The following is a 14811-nucleotide window of genomic DNA, read 5'->3' as shown; positions in this document are numbered from 1 at the left end:
GTTCTAAAGATGAGAAATCTCCCAGAATATACAGAAGACACAATAAACTGATGTGCAGCAAAAACCTTTATGTTAATTTAAATAATTTTCAAATTATTTCTGCTAATCTACTAGTATTTTCCAGCAGTCATCTCTAGGGTTTACATGGTCATATGGTCCCCCAAAAAAGTAAGTATCCAGTAAGTGTCAGTTCTCTGGGAGAAAAGAGCATCACTGAACAGACACACATCAAACCTTGAGGCAGATGGGCACAGCAGCAGACAATGACACCAGGTGTCACTCCTGTCAGCTAACAACTGGAAACTGAGACTACATCTCACACAGATGAGTCATCTGATTCATATTTCCCCTAATAAGCCTACACAGATCAAAATATAATGAAGCTTTAAGTTTATTTGTAGCAAAACCACAATGCAGTAGTTCACAGGAATTCCTTTATATCAACTACTTATTACCGCAATACTTTTAAATAAAATCGCACTCTTCAGTGGCTGAGACTGATTGGACAATGACTCCCCCTTGTGGGGAAAATACATTTATTTTACAATGCTATTTATTTTTTACACATTTATTTTCTTTCTTATTTACCAACTTATTTATCTGACTTTCAGCATCAGTGATTTTCAGCGTTTTCGCCTTTCCACCTTTGGAAAAATTAAAACACACTTTAACTTTTGACTCTTATATTATCTGAATAGTTATTTACCATTTAACATCTTTGAGCCTTCACAGTGACAAATAAAAAATATATAAATATATTTTTATAAGGTTCATATAACGTTCAAGGGCAATAAGGTTCCAGTCATAGGTTTTTTTTTAACCTCACTTATAAAAGTGACATCAATTACTGGTCTTTGCATATTATTTTATCATCACGAAGGATTTCTCCTTTTTTTGTACAAAAGCCAAGTTTAAAAGCAACAATGATTGTTTATAAAATAATAAAATGGCTAACATTTTTGGATTTTTCCAGTCAGGGACAGTCCCCTCTCACTTAGGACTTGATTTGCATAAAACTCTAAATTCAGAGAAGAAGCCTCCAGGTGCATCCTGGAAGACAGAGGGGGAGGTGTAGATAGTTTCAGTTAGTACTTATTTTGGGGGTTTTCTTTTCAAACCACTTTTATTGCAGGAAACTTAAACCAGAACATAAAATATTAATTATCTTTTCAGGCACTCAAATTCTCTATATATGATCAGAGAATTTTTTTACTTTTGTTTTTTGAAGTGGAAGTTTGGAAACTAACATGAAGCTATGATAACCTCCCCACAAGTAAAGAACTTATGGACATGCACACACTAGCACACAGACATACAGAAGAGTTGAGGAAATTCAAACTGGCAGAAGAAGAAAATGCTACATTGTCTCAGATGTTCACTTGCAATATTTTTTATTAACATTTTGCAGAATAAATGCTTAGCAAACATTAACTGCTAGTATTTTCTTACATGTAGACATGCACACAAAAAAATACCAAAAGGATTGAAGAGCAGACTTTAAATGCTGATTCTGACCCCTCTGCTAGTCAGTGCTACAGGCTGATTTGCTGATGGTTTTCTCTGAAGTCTGTGAGGCCAACGACACTTTACATGTATAAACCTTATCCATGTTCCAGTCTGATGTCTGGATGGTCAGAGAGCTGCTGATTTGGTAAGTCTGGTCTGGTTTCTGTACCGCAGTGCTGGTAGAGATCCCACTGCTCACTGGACTCCCACCAGCCAACCAGCTCACATCTGCAAAAGGCACAGACTGACTGGACAGACAGACCAGAGAAGCTGTGTTGGACTGGAGCTCAGCACTGGACGGAGGGAAGACTGTCAGGACAGGAGGAGGGAGGCTGGAGCCTGAAAGTACATGAAAACCATTAAACAAAAAACAACAACAATAAAATTAATAAATAAAAACTAGAAATGGATGAGAATGGATCAATATAAAGTAATGGATGAAAGAAATACTATACTTTAACTCCCAAAATAGCTAAAATAACTTCTCCAAAATACATAAAAGTTATGTCTTAGTAAGTATTGTATTGGATGAAGATGGTATTTATTATAAAATAAATTATAAAATAAACAACTCGCATAAAAGACAATGACATCTGGAAAAAAAGAAAGAATAGTCATCTAAAGCAGAACAAAAAAAAAATAGATTTTTTTAAAAAAATCAGAAAATTATTTTTTCATCCGTGTGAAAAAAACCAATACCAGCTATGACAAACTGTAGACAAAATGGGTTTAATTCTAAAACCAAGCAAGACTAAGGTTAAGGTCAGATTGTTCAATTATAGTCAGTTTTCCACCTTTGGTCAAATGTTTGTTACTAGTGAGAGAACATAGAATAATTTCCAGAAAATATTATTTAAAAAATGTTTTCTGAGAGGCAGATAATACTATCATTTTCTAAGAATAATCAAGTTCAATATCTGTGTCTGTGCACTAATGAAGAACTTAAGTCACATTACAATGTGTGATCGACTCTGTAGCTTGCAGACTGCATGAAACAGCAAAAAAAAAGTCTAAAGAAAAATCTAAGTATATGAGAAATGAGAAAATTAGAGAATCTAAGCATAAACACAAATACCTCCTGTTTCATGATCAGTTTAAAAGTACTTACTTGTCACAATCAGCTTGGTGCCTTGTCCGAATACCACAGTGATTCAGTTTGTATACATGGATGTACAAAAATCTCCTGACTGTCACTGATGAGGGGAGAGGAACTGAAATATCCTGTAGAGACCAACTTTCACTGTCAGTGTCGCTTCCCCATATATTGTTGATCAAATGCTAATCTGATGTTGACGGATGAGTACATGTGAATTTTGGAGAGGAGAAGCCAAACCCATAAAGTGGAAAAATATAGCTATAATAAAAATACAGCACAAAGTAGGGATGGGACTTGATAAGAATTTAGTGATTTAGTGATTATCAATATTATTTATCAATTCGATTCTTTATTGAGCCTCACTGAATTCTCACTGGCTTTGCTTCTAGAGTCACCAACATCACTGAAAAGCATGTTAAACACATTACATTCATGAAAATTATTTGCACACTGTGTGGCCAAACATTTGAACTTGTTAGAGGTATTTCCCCTCTTTGCTGTGATCATTGTTGGGTTATTACTCAAAGAAAGTAATGTTTTATACATTACTCATTACTATTCTTAAAGATAATGCACAAATAATGCACATGACTGAATTATTCCCAGTAGAAAGTCATTCTCTACACTAGTTACATTACTTTTGCGTTTCTCCATGAAATGGCCTGAAATTCATTGTCTCATAATTGCCAGTGAACAATATAAACCTGAGGCTACAGTCCCACACAACAACAGAAATTCATATCCTAAGGAGGACACACACATGATTTTTCTCTTAGTGTTTAGGTGTGAACTCAAAGCCATCAGCACAGCAGTCGTCACTGTGATTCTAGTTTAGAAACATGAACAGGTAGAAAAGGAGGCTGCAGTCTGACTGCTCATCACTGCTTTTGTTACCTGTTGAATTTTAGAGTCTGGCTGCTGGGCTGGGGTCAGCATTTACACAGCTTTAACCTCTATATTTTAAATGCACAGTACAACAACAAATTAACAAAAAAAAGTCAAAGTCAAAAAAATGTAATGATTTCAAATGGTTAGAATTTATTTATAAAATCTGTAGAGTCTCACATTTAGTTTTTTGTCACAGTGAATGAGGGTTAATATTCTTCCTTTAAAACAACATATGATATAAAGAGGTGTTCCTAAAAACACACACAACGGAAATATTTGTTTCTATTTTATTTATGTCTGTATGTCTTAATCAGAGCCATCCCATGTCTGACAGAAATACCAAGCATCAGCATTTATGGCTGCTGCTTGGCTCTGGGTTCTCTCTGGGGAGAAAATCAACAGAATGTATATTATGTCAAAGTCATTTGGTAATAGAAGGTTAGATAGTGAACAGAACTGAGAGTTCCTAAATGAAAAATAAGAATTGGTAAGAGAGAAAATAATACTCCCAAAATAGAGTAATTCATTGTTTATTAACAGTTAGTGGGTTGGTTTCAAAAAGCAGAAGTAACAGTGAGGAGGTTTTGGTCATGATGTAAATCACTGTGATGCATCCTCTTTAGCAGAGTCATCCCATGTGTGACAGTAATAGACTGCAGAGTCTCCCTCCTCCACATTGATGATGATAAAACGATAATCTGATGTTGACTGATGAGTGGATGTGAATTTTGGAGAGGAGAACCCAGAGCCATAGCGTGGAGAACTCCAGCCATGATAAAACCTCACTACATGCTGAGGAACTCCTCCTGGAATCTGTTTATACCACCGAGCAGCACTGTCAGTAACAGTCCCCAGGTTACAGTCCATGGTGGCTGTCTCTCCTTTGCTCACTGATAGCACAGTTTTCTGTGTCACCACTGTCACACCACTCACACCTGCAAACAACAAGAAGACATGAAGTCAAGAGAAACACACTGACATTAGTATATGTGTGTGCAATATAAGTCAAGGTATTTACATGTCAGAGCAGTGATGAGAGCACAAAGAGTCACCAGCATGTTATTGGTGTGAGCTGAGAATGCACTTCTAATTTGGAACTTTAAAGTGGCTGTACTGCTTCTGTAGGATGAAGAGAGGAGGTGCTGAAGGAGCCTTTTAATACGACTAACAGGAGGAGGAGCTTAAAAGTACATATGTATATTTCTCCTCTTGACTTGACTTGGTAATGTCTTTAGCATCATCATCTTCTTCTTGTTGTTATTTCTTTCCTTCTTTTTTCTTTTTTTAATTTTTACAATCTTTTCATGTCCTTCATGATGATTTTGCAGTGTTTTAACTTGATCCCTTTTCAGAATTTAAAGATAGATTTAAGTTTCTCAACAAGTGATATCTAGTAGATAATTTAAACAAAAATTAAACTGTACCTTTAACAAAAAGTGAGGATTACTTAGTGTAATGCTTATAAAAGCTGAAAATAATTTGAAAAGAAGTGTGTTTATGTTTGATGTTTTTCAGATGTCATGAAAGTTGTTGTGTATCTCAGGTTTTTGTCACAGTCTGAGTCACTGTTCTGCTCAGTATTTCTGTCAGACATGGGATGACTCTGTAAGTTAAGCTGAAAGCAGAAATGCCATCTGCCTCCAACCCCTAATGTAATCCCATTACATGTTTTGTTCGAGATTTAAAGATTTGAGATGAGTAATGTTGGATTTTCTTTAAAACTGTAATGTCTCTAATTTAGGTTTTTTTTGTCACTGCCTCAATCAATGTGATTCAGCTTCATCAGCACAGCCACCAAATAGCAAACAGAGTCTCCTGCCTCTGCCTGCTTGGTAATAAAGTTGAATAGAGGTGAATCAGTCCGAGGAGAATCTTGTTGTAAAGCTGGATGAGCCATCAGAATGGTCACATCTCAGAACAAATGAGGACTCACATCTCCAACTGTGTGCAGCTGGTGAATTTGTGTGACAGCTCTGTGATCAGTATAAAGTATGAACAAGCAGAAGTATCTGTGAAAAGGTTTATGTCACAGTGTAAATTAGTGATGCAGCATCCCTTGTGAAGCTGTCTCCTGACAGTAATAGATTGTAGAGTTTCCCTCCTCCACACTGATGATGATAATCTGATGTTGACTGATGAGTTGATGTGAATTTTGAGAGGAGAACCCTGAACAATATTTTCTGAGAACTCCAGTCATGACGAAACTGCAGTACATGCTGATTGTCTCCTCCTGGAATATGTTTATACCAGCAAGCAGGCTGGTCAGTTGCAGTCCTCAGGTTACAGTCCGAGCTTGCTGTCGCTCCTTTTCACACTGATACAGCAGGAGGTTTCTGTGTCACTCACACCTGCAAACAACAAGAAGACGTGGAGTCAAGAGAAACAGACAGTTACATCTGTGCATAAGTCTGCACATGTGGGTTAAACCTTTTACCTTTTTTGTGATTTCTAAAATGTAAACAAATGAGCAAACAGCACATGCGTTACACAGGTATCTATTAAGTGTTACATTCTGGTGTCTTGATGGTTTTCACAAAGACACTGCTGATTTGGAAAGTCTGTGCTGGTGTCGGAACAGCAGTGCTGGTAGAGATCCCACTGCTCACTGGGAAAAAAAAGCAGAAGTAACAGTGAGGAGGTTTTTGTCATGGTGTAAATCACTGTGATGCATGCTCTTTAGCAGAGTCATCCCATGTGTGACAGTAATAGACTGCAGAGTCTCCCTCCTCCACATTGATGATGATAAAACGATAATCTGATGTTGACTGATGAGTGGATGTGAATTTTGGAGAGGAGAATCCAGAGCCATAGGTTGGAGATGTATTTCCATGATAAAACCGCAGCACATACTGAGGAACTCCTCCTGGAATCTGTTTATACCACCGAGCAGCACTGCCAGTAACAGTCCCCAGGTTACAGTCCATGGTGGCTGTCTCTCCTTTGCTCACTGATAGCACAGTTTTCTGTGTCACCACTGTCACACCACTCACACCTGCAAACAACAAGAAGACATGAAGTCAAGAGAAACACACTGACATTAGTATATATGTGTGCAATATAAGTCAAAGTGTTTACATGTCAGAGCAGTGATGAGAGCACAAAGAGTCACCAGCATGTTCTCGGTGTGAGCTGAGAATGCACTTCTAATTTGTAACCTTAAAGTGGCTGTACTGCTTCTGTAGGATGAAGAGAGGAGGTGCTGAAGGAGCCTTTTAATATGACTAACAGGAGGAGGAGCTTAAAAATACATATGTATATTTCTCCTCTTGACTTGACTTGGTAATGTCTTTAGCATCATCATCTTCTTCTTGTTGTTATTTCTTTCCTTCTTTTTTTAATTTTTACAATCTTTTCATGTCCTATATGATGATTTTCCAGTGTTTTAACTTGATCCCTCTTCAGCATTTAAAGATAGATTTAAGTTTCTCAAAAAGTGATATCAAGTAGATCATTTAAACAAAAATTAAACCGTACCTTTGACAAAAATTGAAGATTACTTAGTGTAATGCTTATAAAAGCTGAAAATAATTTGAAAAGATGTGTATTTATGTTTTGTGTTTTTCAGATCTCATGAAAGTTGTTGTGTATCTCAGGTTTTTGTGACAGTCTGAGTCAGTCTTGCCTCTGCCTGCTTGGTAATAAAGTTGAATAGAGGTGAATCAGTCCGAGGAGAATCTTGTTGTAAAGCTGGATGAGCCATCAGAATGGTCACATCTCAGAACAAATGAGGACTCACATCTCCAACTGTGTGCAGCTGGTGAGTTTGTGTGACAGCTCTGTGATCAGTATAAAGTATGAACAAGCAGAAGTATCTGTGAAAAGGTTTATGTCACAGTGTAAACTAGTGATGCAGCATCCCTTGTGAAGCTGTCTCCTGACAGTAATAGATTGTAGAGTTTCCCTCCTCCACACTGATGATGATAATCTGATGTTGACTGATGAGTTGATGTGAATTTTGAGAGGAGAAACCTGAACCATAATTTTTTGAGAACTCCAGTCATGACGAAACTGCAGTACATGCTGATTGTCTCCTCCTGGAATATGTTTATGCCAGCAAGCAGGCTGGTCAGTTGCAGTCCTCAGGTTACAGTCCGAGCTTGCTGTCGCTCCTTTTCACACTGATACAGCAGGAGGTTTCTGTGTCACTCACACCTGCAAACAACAAGAAGACGTGGAGTCAAGAGAAACAGACAGTTACATCTGTGCATAAGTCTGCAGTGGACATCAGATTCTTTACATGCTAGAACTTTGATGAGAGTGCAGAGAATCACTGGCCAGTTGTCAGTGTGAGATGAGAGCAGATTTGTAACTTCAAACAATATTGGACTGTTTTTATAGGCTAAAGAGAGAATGAGCTTGAGGTATCATTTAATAGTACCAAAAGGTGGAGGAGCTGTGGATAAAGATGATTTTGCTCTCTTTTCATCTTGTCTAGCTTTATAAGTAATTTTATCAGCTATATTACCTACTTGCACAGGCATCTACTATTCATTGATACATTATGACCTCTTGATGGTTTTCACAAAGACACTTCACCCAGTCTGATGTTTGGATGGTCAGACAGACCAGAGAGGCTTTGTTGAACTGGAGTTCAGCACTGCATGGAGTGAAGACTGTCAGGACAGGAGGAGGGAGGCTGAAGTCTGAAAATACACGAAGGACATAATCCAAAACCACACAGAATCGATTCAGTAAAAAACAAATATATACAGCATAAGACACTGAGAGAGTACAGAAATTTATTTCTGAAAAAAAAAAAAACAAAGGCTGTCCCTGAATATAATTAAAATGTGTACAGATACAATAATGTCATATAATCTCAACAACTTGTAGAGGATGGATCTGTCTGATGATTTGTGTTTTTATTGGCAGCTGCAGACAAACAGTCTAAATGACACGTCAAAGACTCTGAAAGCAGAAGTACTTTGTAAAGAGGTTTTTGTCACAGTGTAAATCGCTGTGATACTCTCTCCTTAGCAGAGTCATCCCATGTTTCACAGTAATACACAGCAGAGTCTCCTGCTTCTGCTCGCTTAATGATAAACTGATAATCAATGTTTGATGAGGCTTTAGAGTTAAATCGGTCTGAGGAGAATCCCGTTCCAAAGCTGGGTGAACTGTGCTCATGATAAAACATCAGAATATACTGAGGAGTAGAACCAGGGGCCTGTTTGTACCAGCTGACATAATAGTTTTCAGGTCTCTGAATGTTGCATTTGAGCAGAACTTCCTCTCCTGGAGAAACTGTGAGGACAGATGGTGTCTGGGTCAACACTTTTGCAGCATCCACACCTGTCAGAGAAAAAAATCGCAGTAAGTCTGTTTTTATGTCTCAAAGTGCAGTCTATAACATGAACCAGAAGATTATCTTACATGCTAAAGCAACAATAATAGTAGAGATGGTCTCCAGCATGTTGAAAGTATTGTGTATTCTCTTTGCTGTCCAGCTGAGAGATGAACTGAGCAATGAAGAGAGACTGAGACTTTTAATAACTAAGGAGAGGAGGAGGAGGAGTTTCAGTACTAAAACTGTACGATCACAACTCAACTAGAAATTAGGGTATTTACACCAAACTAAATTATTTTAAATATCATAAATGTTTATTTTTAGAATAAGTCTACTAAATATGTTTTCAGTTTACAGCAGTGTTATTTTTATTTATGAATATATTTAAATTCAGGACATGTTTTGTTGGGATTAATGTCCTGTTAAGTTAAATAACAAAGTGTGTGTAGTCAGGTGAATCTATACATTTTATCTGGTTGTTTTATTTGCAAATAAGAAAGTTTTTGTAAGTTTTTGCCACTTCTACTTTCACATAATCTTTGGATCTGTTAATAAAGCAGGAATATAAAACTGATTTATTGTTGAACATAAACGTTACGTAAAAATAGCTACAACAGCTGTATCCAAGGATCCATACTAGGAGATTTTTTATAGTATCTAAATTCAGATCAGCCACAAAAAAACTCTGCTGCAAACTGGATTCTTTAACATTAAAATGCATTGTAAACAGTCATTTCATAGCAGCTCAGACTTTTATGTGTACTAGTCATTTAAAAATTAGGATTAAGCTGTAATGGCAACTAAATGTTTAAAAAGCAACATTTTTCATATCAAATGTTTGTATGACAACAACAGAGCTGCAAAAGTTGTACAGCTGGACATTGTTTACTGTTTCTTATAAAATAAATAAAGTTATTCTTGGACAAAACCAAAGCAGTATTCCGTTAATTCCCTGAATTAACAAAGAATAGTGAAATACAACATTTCCAGTCAGGGGCAGTTACATCTTATTTTAGAAAGACCTATAACTCTCTTTCACTTTCTTGACGTTATAAATTAGATGCTCAGACCTGCAGGTGCATTTTGGGGAAAAGAGAAGGAGGAGTAGAGAGGTGATGCTTTACTAACAGAGTGTGAAGGTTGCAGGTTTAAAATAAGCATTTTAAACCAGTGACACTCATGCCTTTAACTGTCCCAGGTCTACAAATGTGACACAGCACAACATTTTATTTATTCTAACTATGGTAAAGTTAAATGTCCAGTAAAAGTCACTTAACCCTTTTGTTTTATTTTAACATGTTTGGTAATCAGTAAACAGCAAAATCAATGTGCAAGAAGATTTTAAATGCTCCTTCTGGTCCTCTGTTATTTAGTAAGATATTCTGATATTCTTGATATTTTTCTCTGAAGTCTGCGAGCCCAAAGACACTTCATATGTGTTAACCTTATCCATGATCCAGTTGGACGTCTAGCAGACACATAGTCATTGTTAACAAAATGTCAAAGACTCTGAAAGCAGAAGTACTTTGTAAAGAGGTTTTTGTCACAGTGTAAATCACTGTGATACGCTCTCCTGAGCAGAGTTATCCCATGTCTCACAATAATACACTGCAGAGTCTCCTGCTTCTGCTCGCTTAATGATAAACTGATAATCAATGTTTGATGAGGCTTTAGAATTAAATCGGTCTGAGGAGAATCCTGTTCCAAAGCTGGGTGAACTGTGGCTATGATAAAATCTCAGAATATACTGAGGAGTAGAACCAGGGACCTGTTTGTACCAGCTGACATAATAGCCTTCATCTGTCTGAATGTTGCATTTGAGCAGAACCTCTTCTCCTGGAGAAACTGTGTGGACAGATGGTGTCTGGGTCAACACTTTTGCAGCATCCACACCTGTTAGAGAAAAAAAGAATGTTTAAATTAATTAATATTTAAATAAAGTTTTATGTTTCTAAATACAGACTATAAAATGAACCAGTAGCCGCTCTTACATGCTAGAGCAATAAGAGTACAGAAGGTTCTCAGCATGTTGAAAGTATAGCGTATTCTCTTTGCTGTCCAGCTGAGAAGTGAACTGAGTAATATAAGAGACTGAGGCCTATATAGAGTAAGCAGAGGAGGAGGAGCTTCAATACTAAAAAAATTTTGATCACAACTCAACTCTAAGAATTTGCATATTTAGATCAAAATCCAACTTATTTCAAATATTGTAAATGTTTGAGGGGTTTTTTTTACAATAAATCTAAATGTGTTTTCATTTTAGAGCCGTTTTATTTTATATATATATTTGAATTCAGGATATACTGTTGATCCAATTTGTTGGAATTAAGATTCTGTTAACAGCACAATTCTGGCATTGCTGTTATTGTCATTGCTAATCAAGGTGAATACCAAAGGTTAGGTGAATGAAAAACAGTCAAGGTGTTTCAGCAGGCATCAAGCAGACATATATACATCATTATATAATATCATTAATCACATGGGCAGTGTTTTGAAAGCTAGCATCCTGCTCATATTTCAGGGTATGCAATGTTTTTTTTCTAAGGCATATTCACTGGGCAGCACAGTGGTATGATGCTTAGCACTGTTGCTGTACAGCAAGAAGGTCCTGAGTTCAATTCCACCATCAGGCCGGGGTCTTTCTGTGTGGAGTTGCATGTTCTCCCCATGTTTGCTTTTTAATGTTTTTTGTATAATTATGTGTGTGCAATTTCTTTAGCGCAGCATACTGATCCAATGGATGATTAATATATCTTTTCTTGCCATGAGCTGGGGAGAACCCACGCAAACCCATGTTTGCGTGGCTTCCTCCGGCTTCCTCCCACTGTCCAAAGACATGCAGTTAGTGGGGATAGGTTAATTGATTAATCTCAATTGCCCATAAGTGTGAATATGTGAGTGCGAATGGTTGTCTGTGTCTCTATGTGTTAGTGCTGCGACAGACTGACGACCTGTCCAGGGTGTACCCCGCCTCTTGCCCTATGACAGCTGGGATAGGCTTCAGCGCCCGGGGCCCTGGAAAGGATAATCGGAAGCGGATGGATGGATATTCACAGTTTTTTTTTCTTTTTGAACCCCTTTGATAAAACATGCTCCTTTGAAGATCTGCCCAGTAGTTTATTGGTCAGTCAAATACCACCACAGACTTGTGTCAGGGCACATATGACCACTGATGCATCTGGCTGTTAGAAATGTGGGGGTAGGAATGACCTGTGAATAAGCAAGAACTTTTGACAGGAAACTAAGCTGAGCAGTGTTTGTTGTAACTTTTTTGTATATTTTGCCACCAGAGTTTGAACATTGTGAACTTCATCTTTATTTTATTGTTTAACAAGTAGCTCTTTGAAGTAATCCTGTAGCTCTGCAGTTCTATTCTTTCCTGGTTGAAGTGATTAGTGGTTCATAAGTTCTTCTCCAAAGGTAGTTACTCCACCTGAAAGTTTCCGTGTTTCAAGAGATGCAGTATTTTGCATAGCAGCACTGCTACGGTTGCTGTGATTATGAATCAATAACACATTGTAAAATACTTCATCCTATTTGTAAAAAAAAAATGCTCCAAGTACACTCAAGGAGTTGCACTAAATCTATAATTTAATAAGTATTTGGATAAACAAATCAAATACAAACCAAAGACTTGCGATGCTAATTAAAGTAATAAAAAAATCATAATGAGGTAATATAAAACACTCCTTAACTACATGTTTAGCCATTTATTTGACTTTAAGTCCAGCCCGTTGATGCATCCAAAAACAGCATATAGTGAAGATAATTTGATAAATGCTGCCACCTTGTGGTTTATTGTGATTTTGTACCAGCAGGTGGCTATAGTTTGCTTTAATAAAGTCTCATTAAAGCCATTTTATTTAGCTTTTTTTCTCACACCATACTCATCAAAGAAATAGTATAAAACAATCCTCTTCTTCTGAAAAATATATAAACATTTATTTTCAACAAATCTGCATTTATACCAAACAAAAAAGCCAACAGGTTTAAGATTTCTGCGGTCCTCTCCTCCTTGCCCTTCTCAGTGTTGGGCTAGTGATTATCCTCCTTTCAGGACCCCTCATCTGTGCACGCAGAGGAGACCTAAGACCAAAGCTGGGTTGGAGCCTATGTACGGGCCGCTGAGGCAGGGCGTATCTGCCATCCTTGAGCTCATCCACGAAAGCCTCCATTCTGTCGAGCTTTGTGGTAAACTTTCCCAGCTCATCCTTTAAAGTGTTAAACTGCCGGTAGAGGTCTCCCAGAGCATCTGAAAGAGGTTGGATCCTGGACACATAAGAGGACATGTGGAAAAGTAAATGGTTTCAGTATCAGAATGACCATTCAAAGAACTTTGGCACTGTAAGGTTTCATGAAACATGAACATTGTTTATTGGCAAAACATAACTAAGAAGAGAACCAAGTCAAATTGGCAGCATAAACAGGAAAGTCACGACATGCTGTTAAGTGGAAACAGCCTCACTGTCGACGGAAAACATCAGGATAACAGACGTAAAGGTCGGAAGTCCCCTGAAAAAAATGAAAGTGCAAAACATAGCACAGCTTTTGTCCAGTAGAGACGGTCACTTAGGCTGACCTTAGATGTTTACTGGGAAAAGTTCTGGTGAACTGTGATCCTAAGTGTTGCAATCACAGTTCAGAATCTAATCACCAGATGAAATGTTCACTGACTTGGAGTAATGTCTGCCAGAGCATGATGAAACACTCACTATTGTATTTTGGCACAGTAAGTACACTGAGGTCATTTACAAAGCAGAGCTGGCCTCATGTGAACAACAGCAATCATTGATCGCTTTACTGGCACTGACAATTCATGTGCAGCACAGAGCAGATTACATAAGTCTTTATTTCAACAAACCCTGAGGACGAGTCAAATGTTCACTGACATCACCGAGCGTTGTTTTTCCTGGATGTTTGACCTTACTCTTACTTAACATTTAGACTCGTCTGTCTGCAATCATTGCTGTGTACATCCAGTTTAATCAGAAGATAATATAACTCACCTGTTATATTCAGGAAGGACTGAAGCGTGGTCATTGATCAGCAAGTCTTTCACTTGGGTCAGAATAGCAAATTTCCAGTTGTCTAGCACCTGAGTCAGGTTTGAGCAAGTCTTGGCACTAGTCTGTACTGCTGAACACAGAGTTTAAGCGTATAAACAAACAGGTCATTATTTACTCCAAGTTTTAAAAACACAACCTCAGTGGTCAAAGGTCACATTACTAAAAATCATTTTCAGACCTTTAGGTTCCCAGCGTGATGTCTCCTGTTTCGATTTCTGAGCTCCACACGCTGAGATCATGCACAGCATAATGAGAGCCAACTTCATCCTCATCGTTCTCATCTAACAAGCACAAGAATATAGGCTGTGGGTGCTGCTGTGGAGCAAGTTTACCGAAAAGTGCTGCCAGGCCACGTTACAAAAATACTAAACAGTCTTTCGGTTGAAGAAAAGCTGATGAGAAATTAGTTCAGTCATAAGTTCGTCTTTTGTTCACCTTTTTAAGCTATAAAAAATTGTTTAGTTTTGTTCCAAAAAGAGCAAGAAAGTAAATTTAAATTTGGGTTTTTACGCTACCTTTTTTGCAAAGAAGTGCCAGGGGTCTTCTCAGATCAGAGCACCAGAACACACTCTCTGTACTGTATGATCCTACAGCAGTGACACACTGAGAAAACATGAGTTGTGCAGAATTCTCTTATAACTCCTTCCCCAAACTCCCGGAGCAATTTCCCCACCTGATCCCATCCACGTCACTGATTCAGGGCGGTGACATCCTCAGCTCTTTTAGCATGTGTGCACACTGCAGCATTCACGTGCACAAAAACAAAATCTCCCTAAACCCACTCGCACTCATATGCGTCCCACTCTTGCCTCATCTCTCGTATCTTATAGACTGTGCATCTTCTAAAATAGCCATAATAGGAGGTCCTGATCATTTCTGATGCCGCATCTCTGCTCCACATGTCTTTTAGGTTGTGTGGGTGGCATGTGACAACTGTGCTCCCCATAGGCTCCAATCCAGAGAAGGTG

At 37.8% G+C, this 14811-nt stretch overlaps 2 protein-coding genes and 1 gene segment (V, D, J or C); all 3 read right to left on the bottom strand.

Moving 5' to 3' along the window:
* Nucleotides 1-1384: 1384 nt before the first annotated feature.
* On the bottom strand, nt 1385-10841 carry LOC134625452 (immunoglobulin lambda-1 light chain-like). Its single transcript, XM_063470674.1, has 4 exons — nt 10769-10841; nt 10345-10670; nt 2615-2648; nt 1385-1845 (listed from the first exon to the last, which is right to left on the bottom strand). Exons 1-4 carry the CDS (start codon nt 10803-10805, stop codon nt 1523-1525), a joined length of 720 nt encoding a protein of 239 aa, XP_063326744.1. The 5' UTR covers nt 10806-10841; the 3' UTR covers nt 1385-1522.
* LOC134625453 (immunoglobulin lambda variable 3-21-like) lies at nt 5760-6649 on the bottom strand. The segment is given in 3 exon segments: nt 5760-5838; nt 5925-6482; nt 6566-6649. Coding segments are annotated over 2 exon segments (534 nt in total).
* Nucleotides 10842-12480: 1639 nt separating the features above from the next.
* si:dkey-282h22.5 (uncharacterized protein LOC107988040 homolog) lies at nt 12481-14561 on the bottom strand. Of its 2 annotated transcripts, none has more exons than XM_063471933.1 (4): nt 14359-14561; nt 14022-14124; nt 13784-13913; nt 12481-13046 (listed from the first exon to the last, which is right to left on the bottom strand). In XM_063471933.1, exons 2-4 carry the CDS (start codon nt 14122-14124, stop codon nt 12767-12769), a joined length of 513 nt encoding a protein of 170 aa, XP_063328003.1. In that variant the 5' UTR covers nt 14359-14561; the 3' UTR covers nt 12481-12766. The 2 variants fall into 2 exon arrangements, with proteins under 2 accessions (XP_063328003.1, XP_063328004.1); XM_063471934.1 differs by having other exon boundaries at nt 13784-13910.
* Between the last annotated feature and the right edge of the window lie 250 nt (nt 14562-14811).

This window comes from Pelmatolapia mariae, linkage group LG4 (assembly GCF_036321145.2).
Source record: "Pelmatolapia mariae isolate MD_Pm_ZW linkage group LG4, Pm_UMD_F_2, whole genome shotgun sequence".
In the NCBI taxonomy this organism is placed as follows: domain Eukaryota; kingdom Metazoa; phylum Chordata; class Actinopteri; order Cichliformes; family Cichlidae; genus Pelmatolapia; species Pelmatolapia mariae.
Note: the sequence above shows the minus strand (reverse complement) of the source record. Positions and strands in the feature narration are given on the sequence as shown.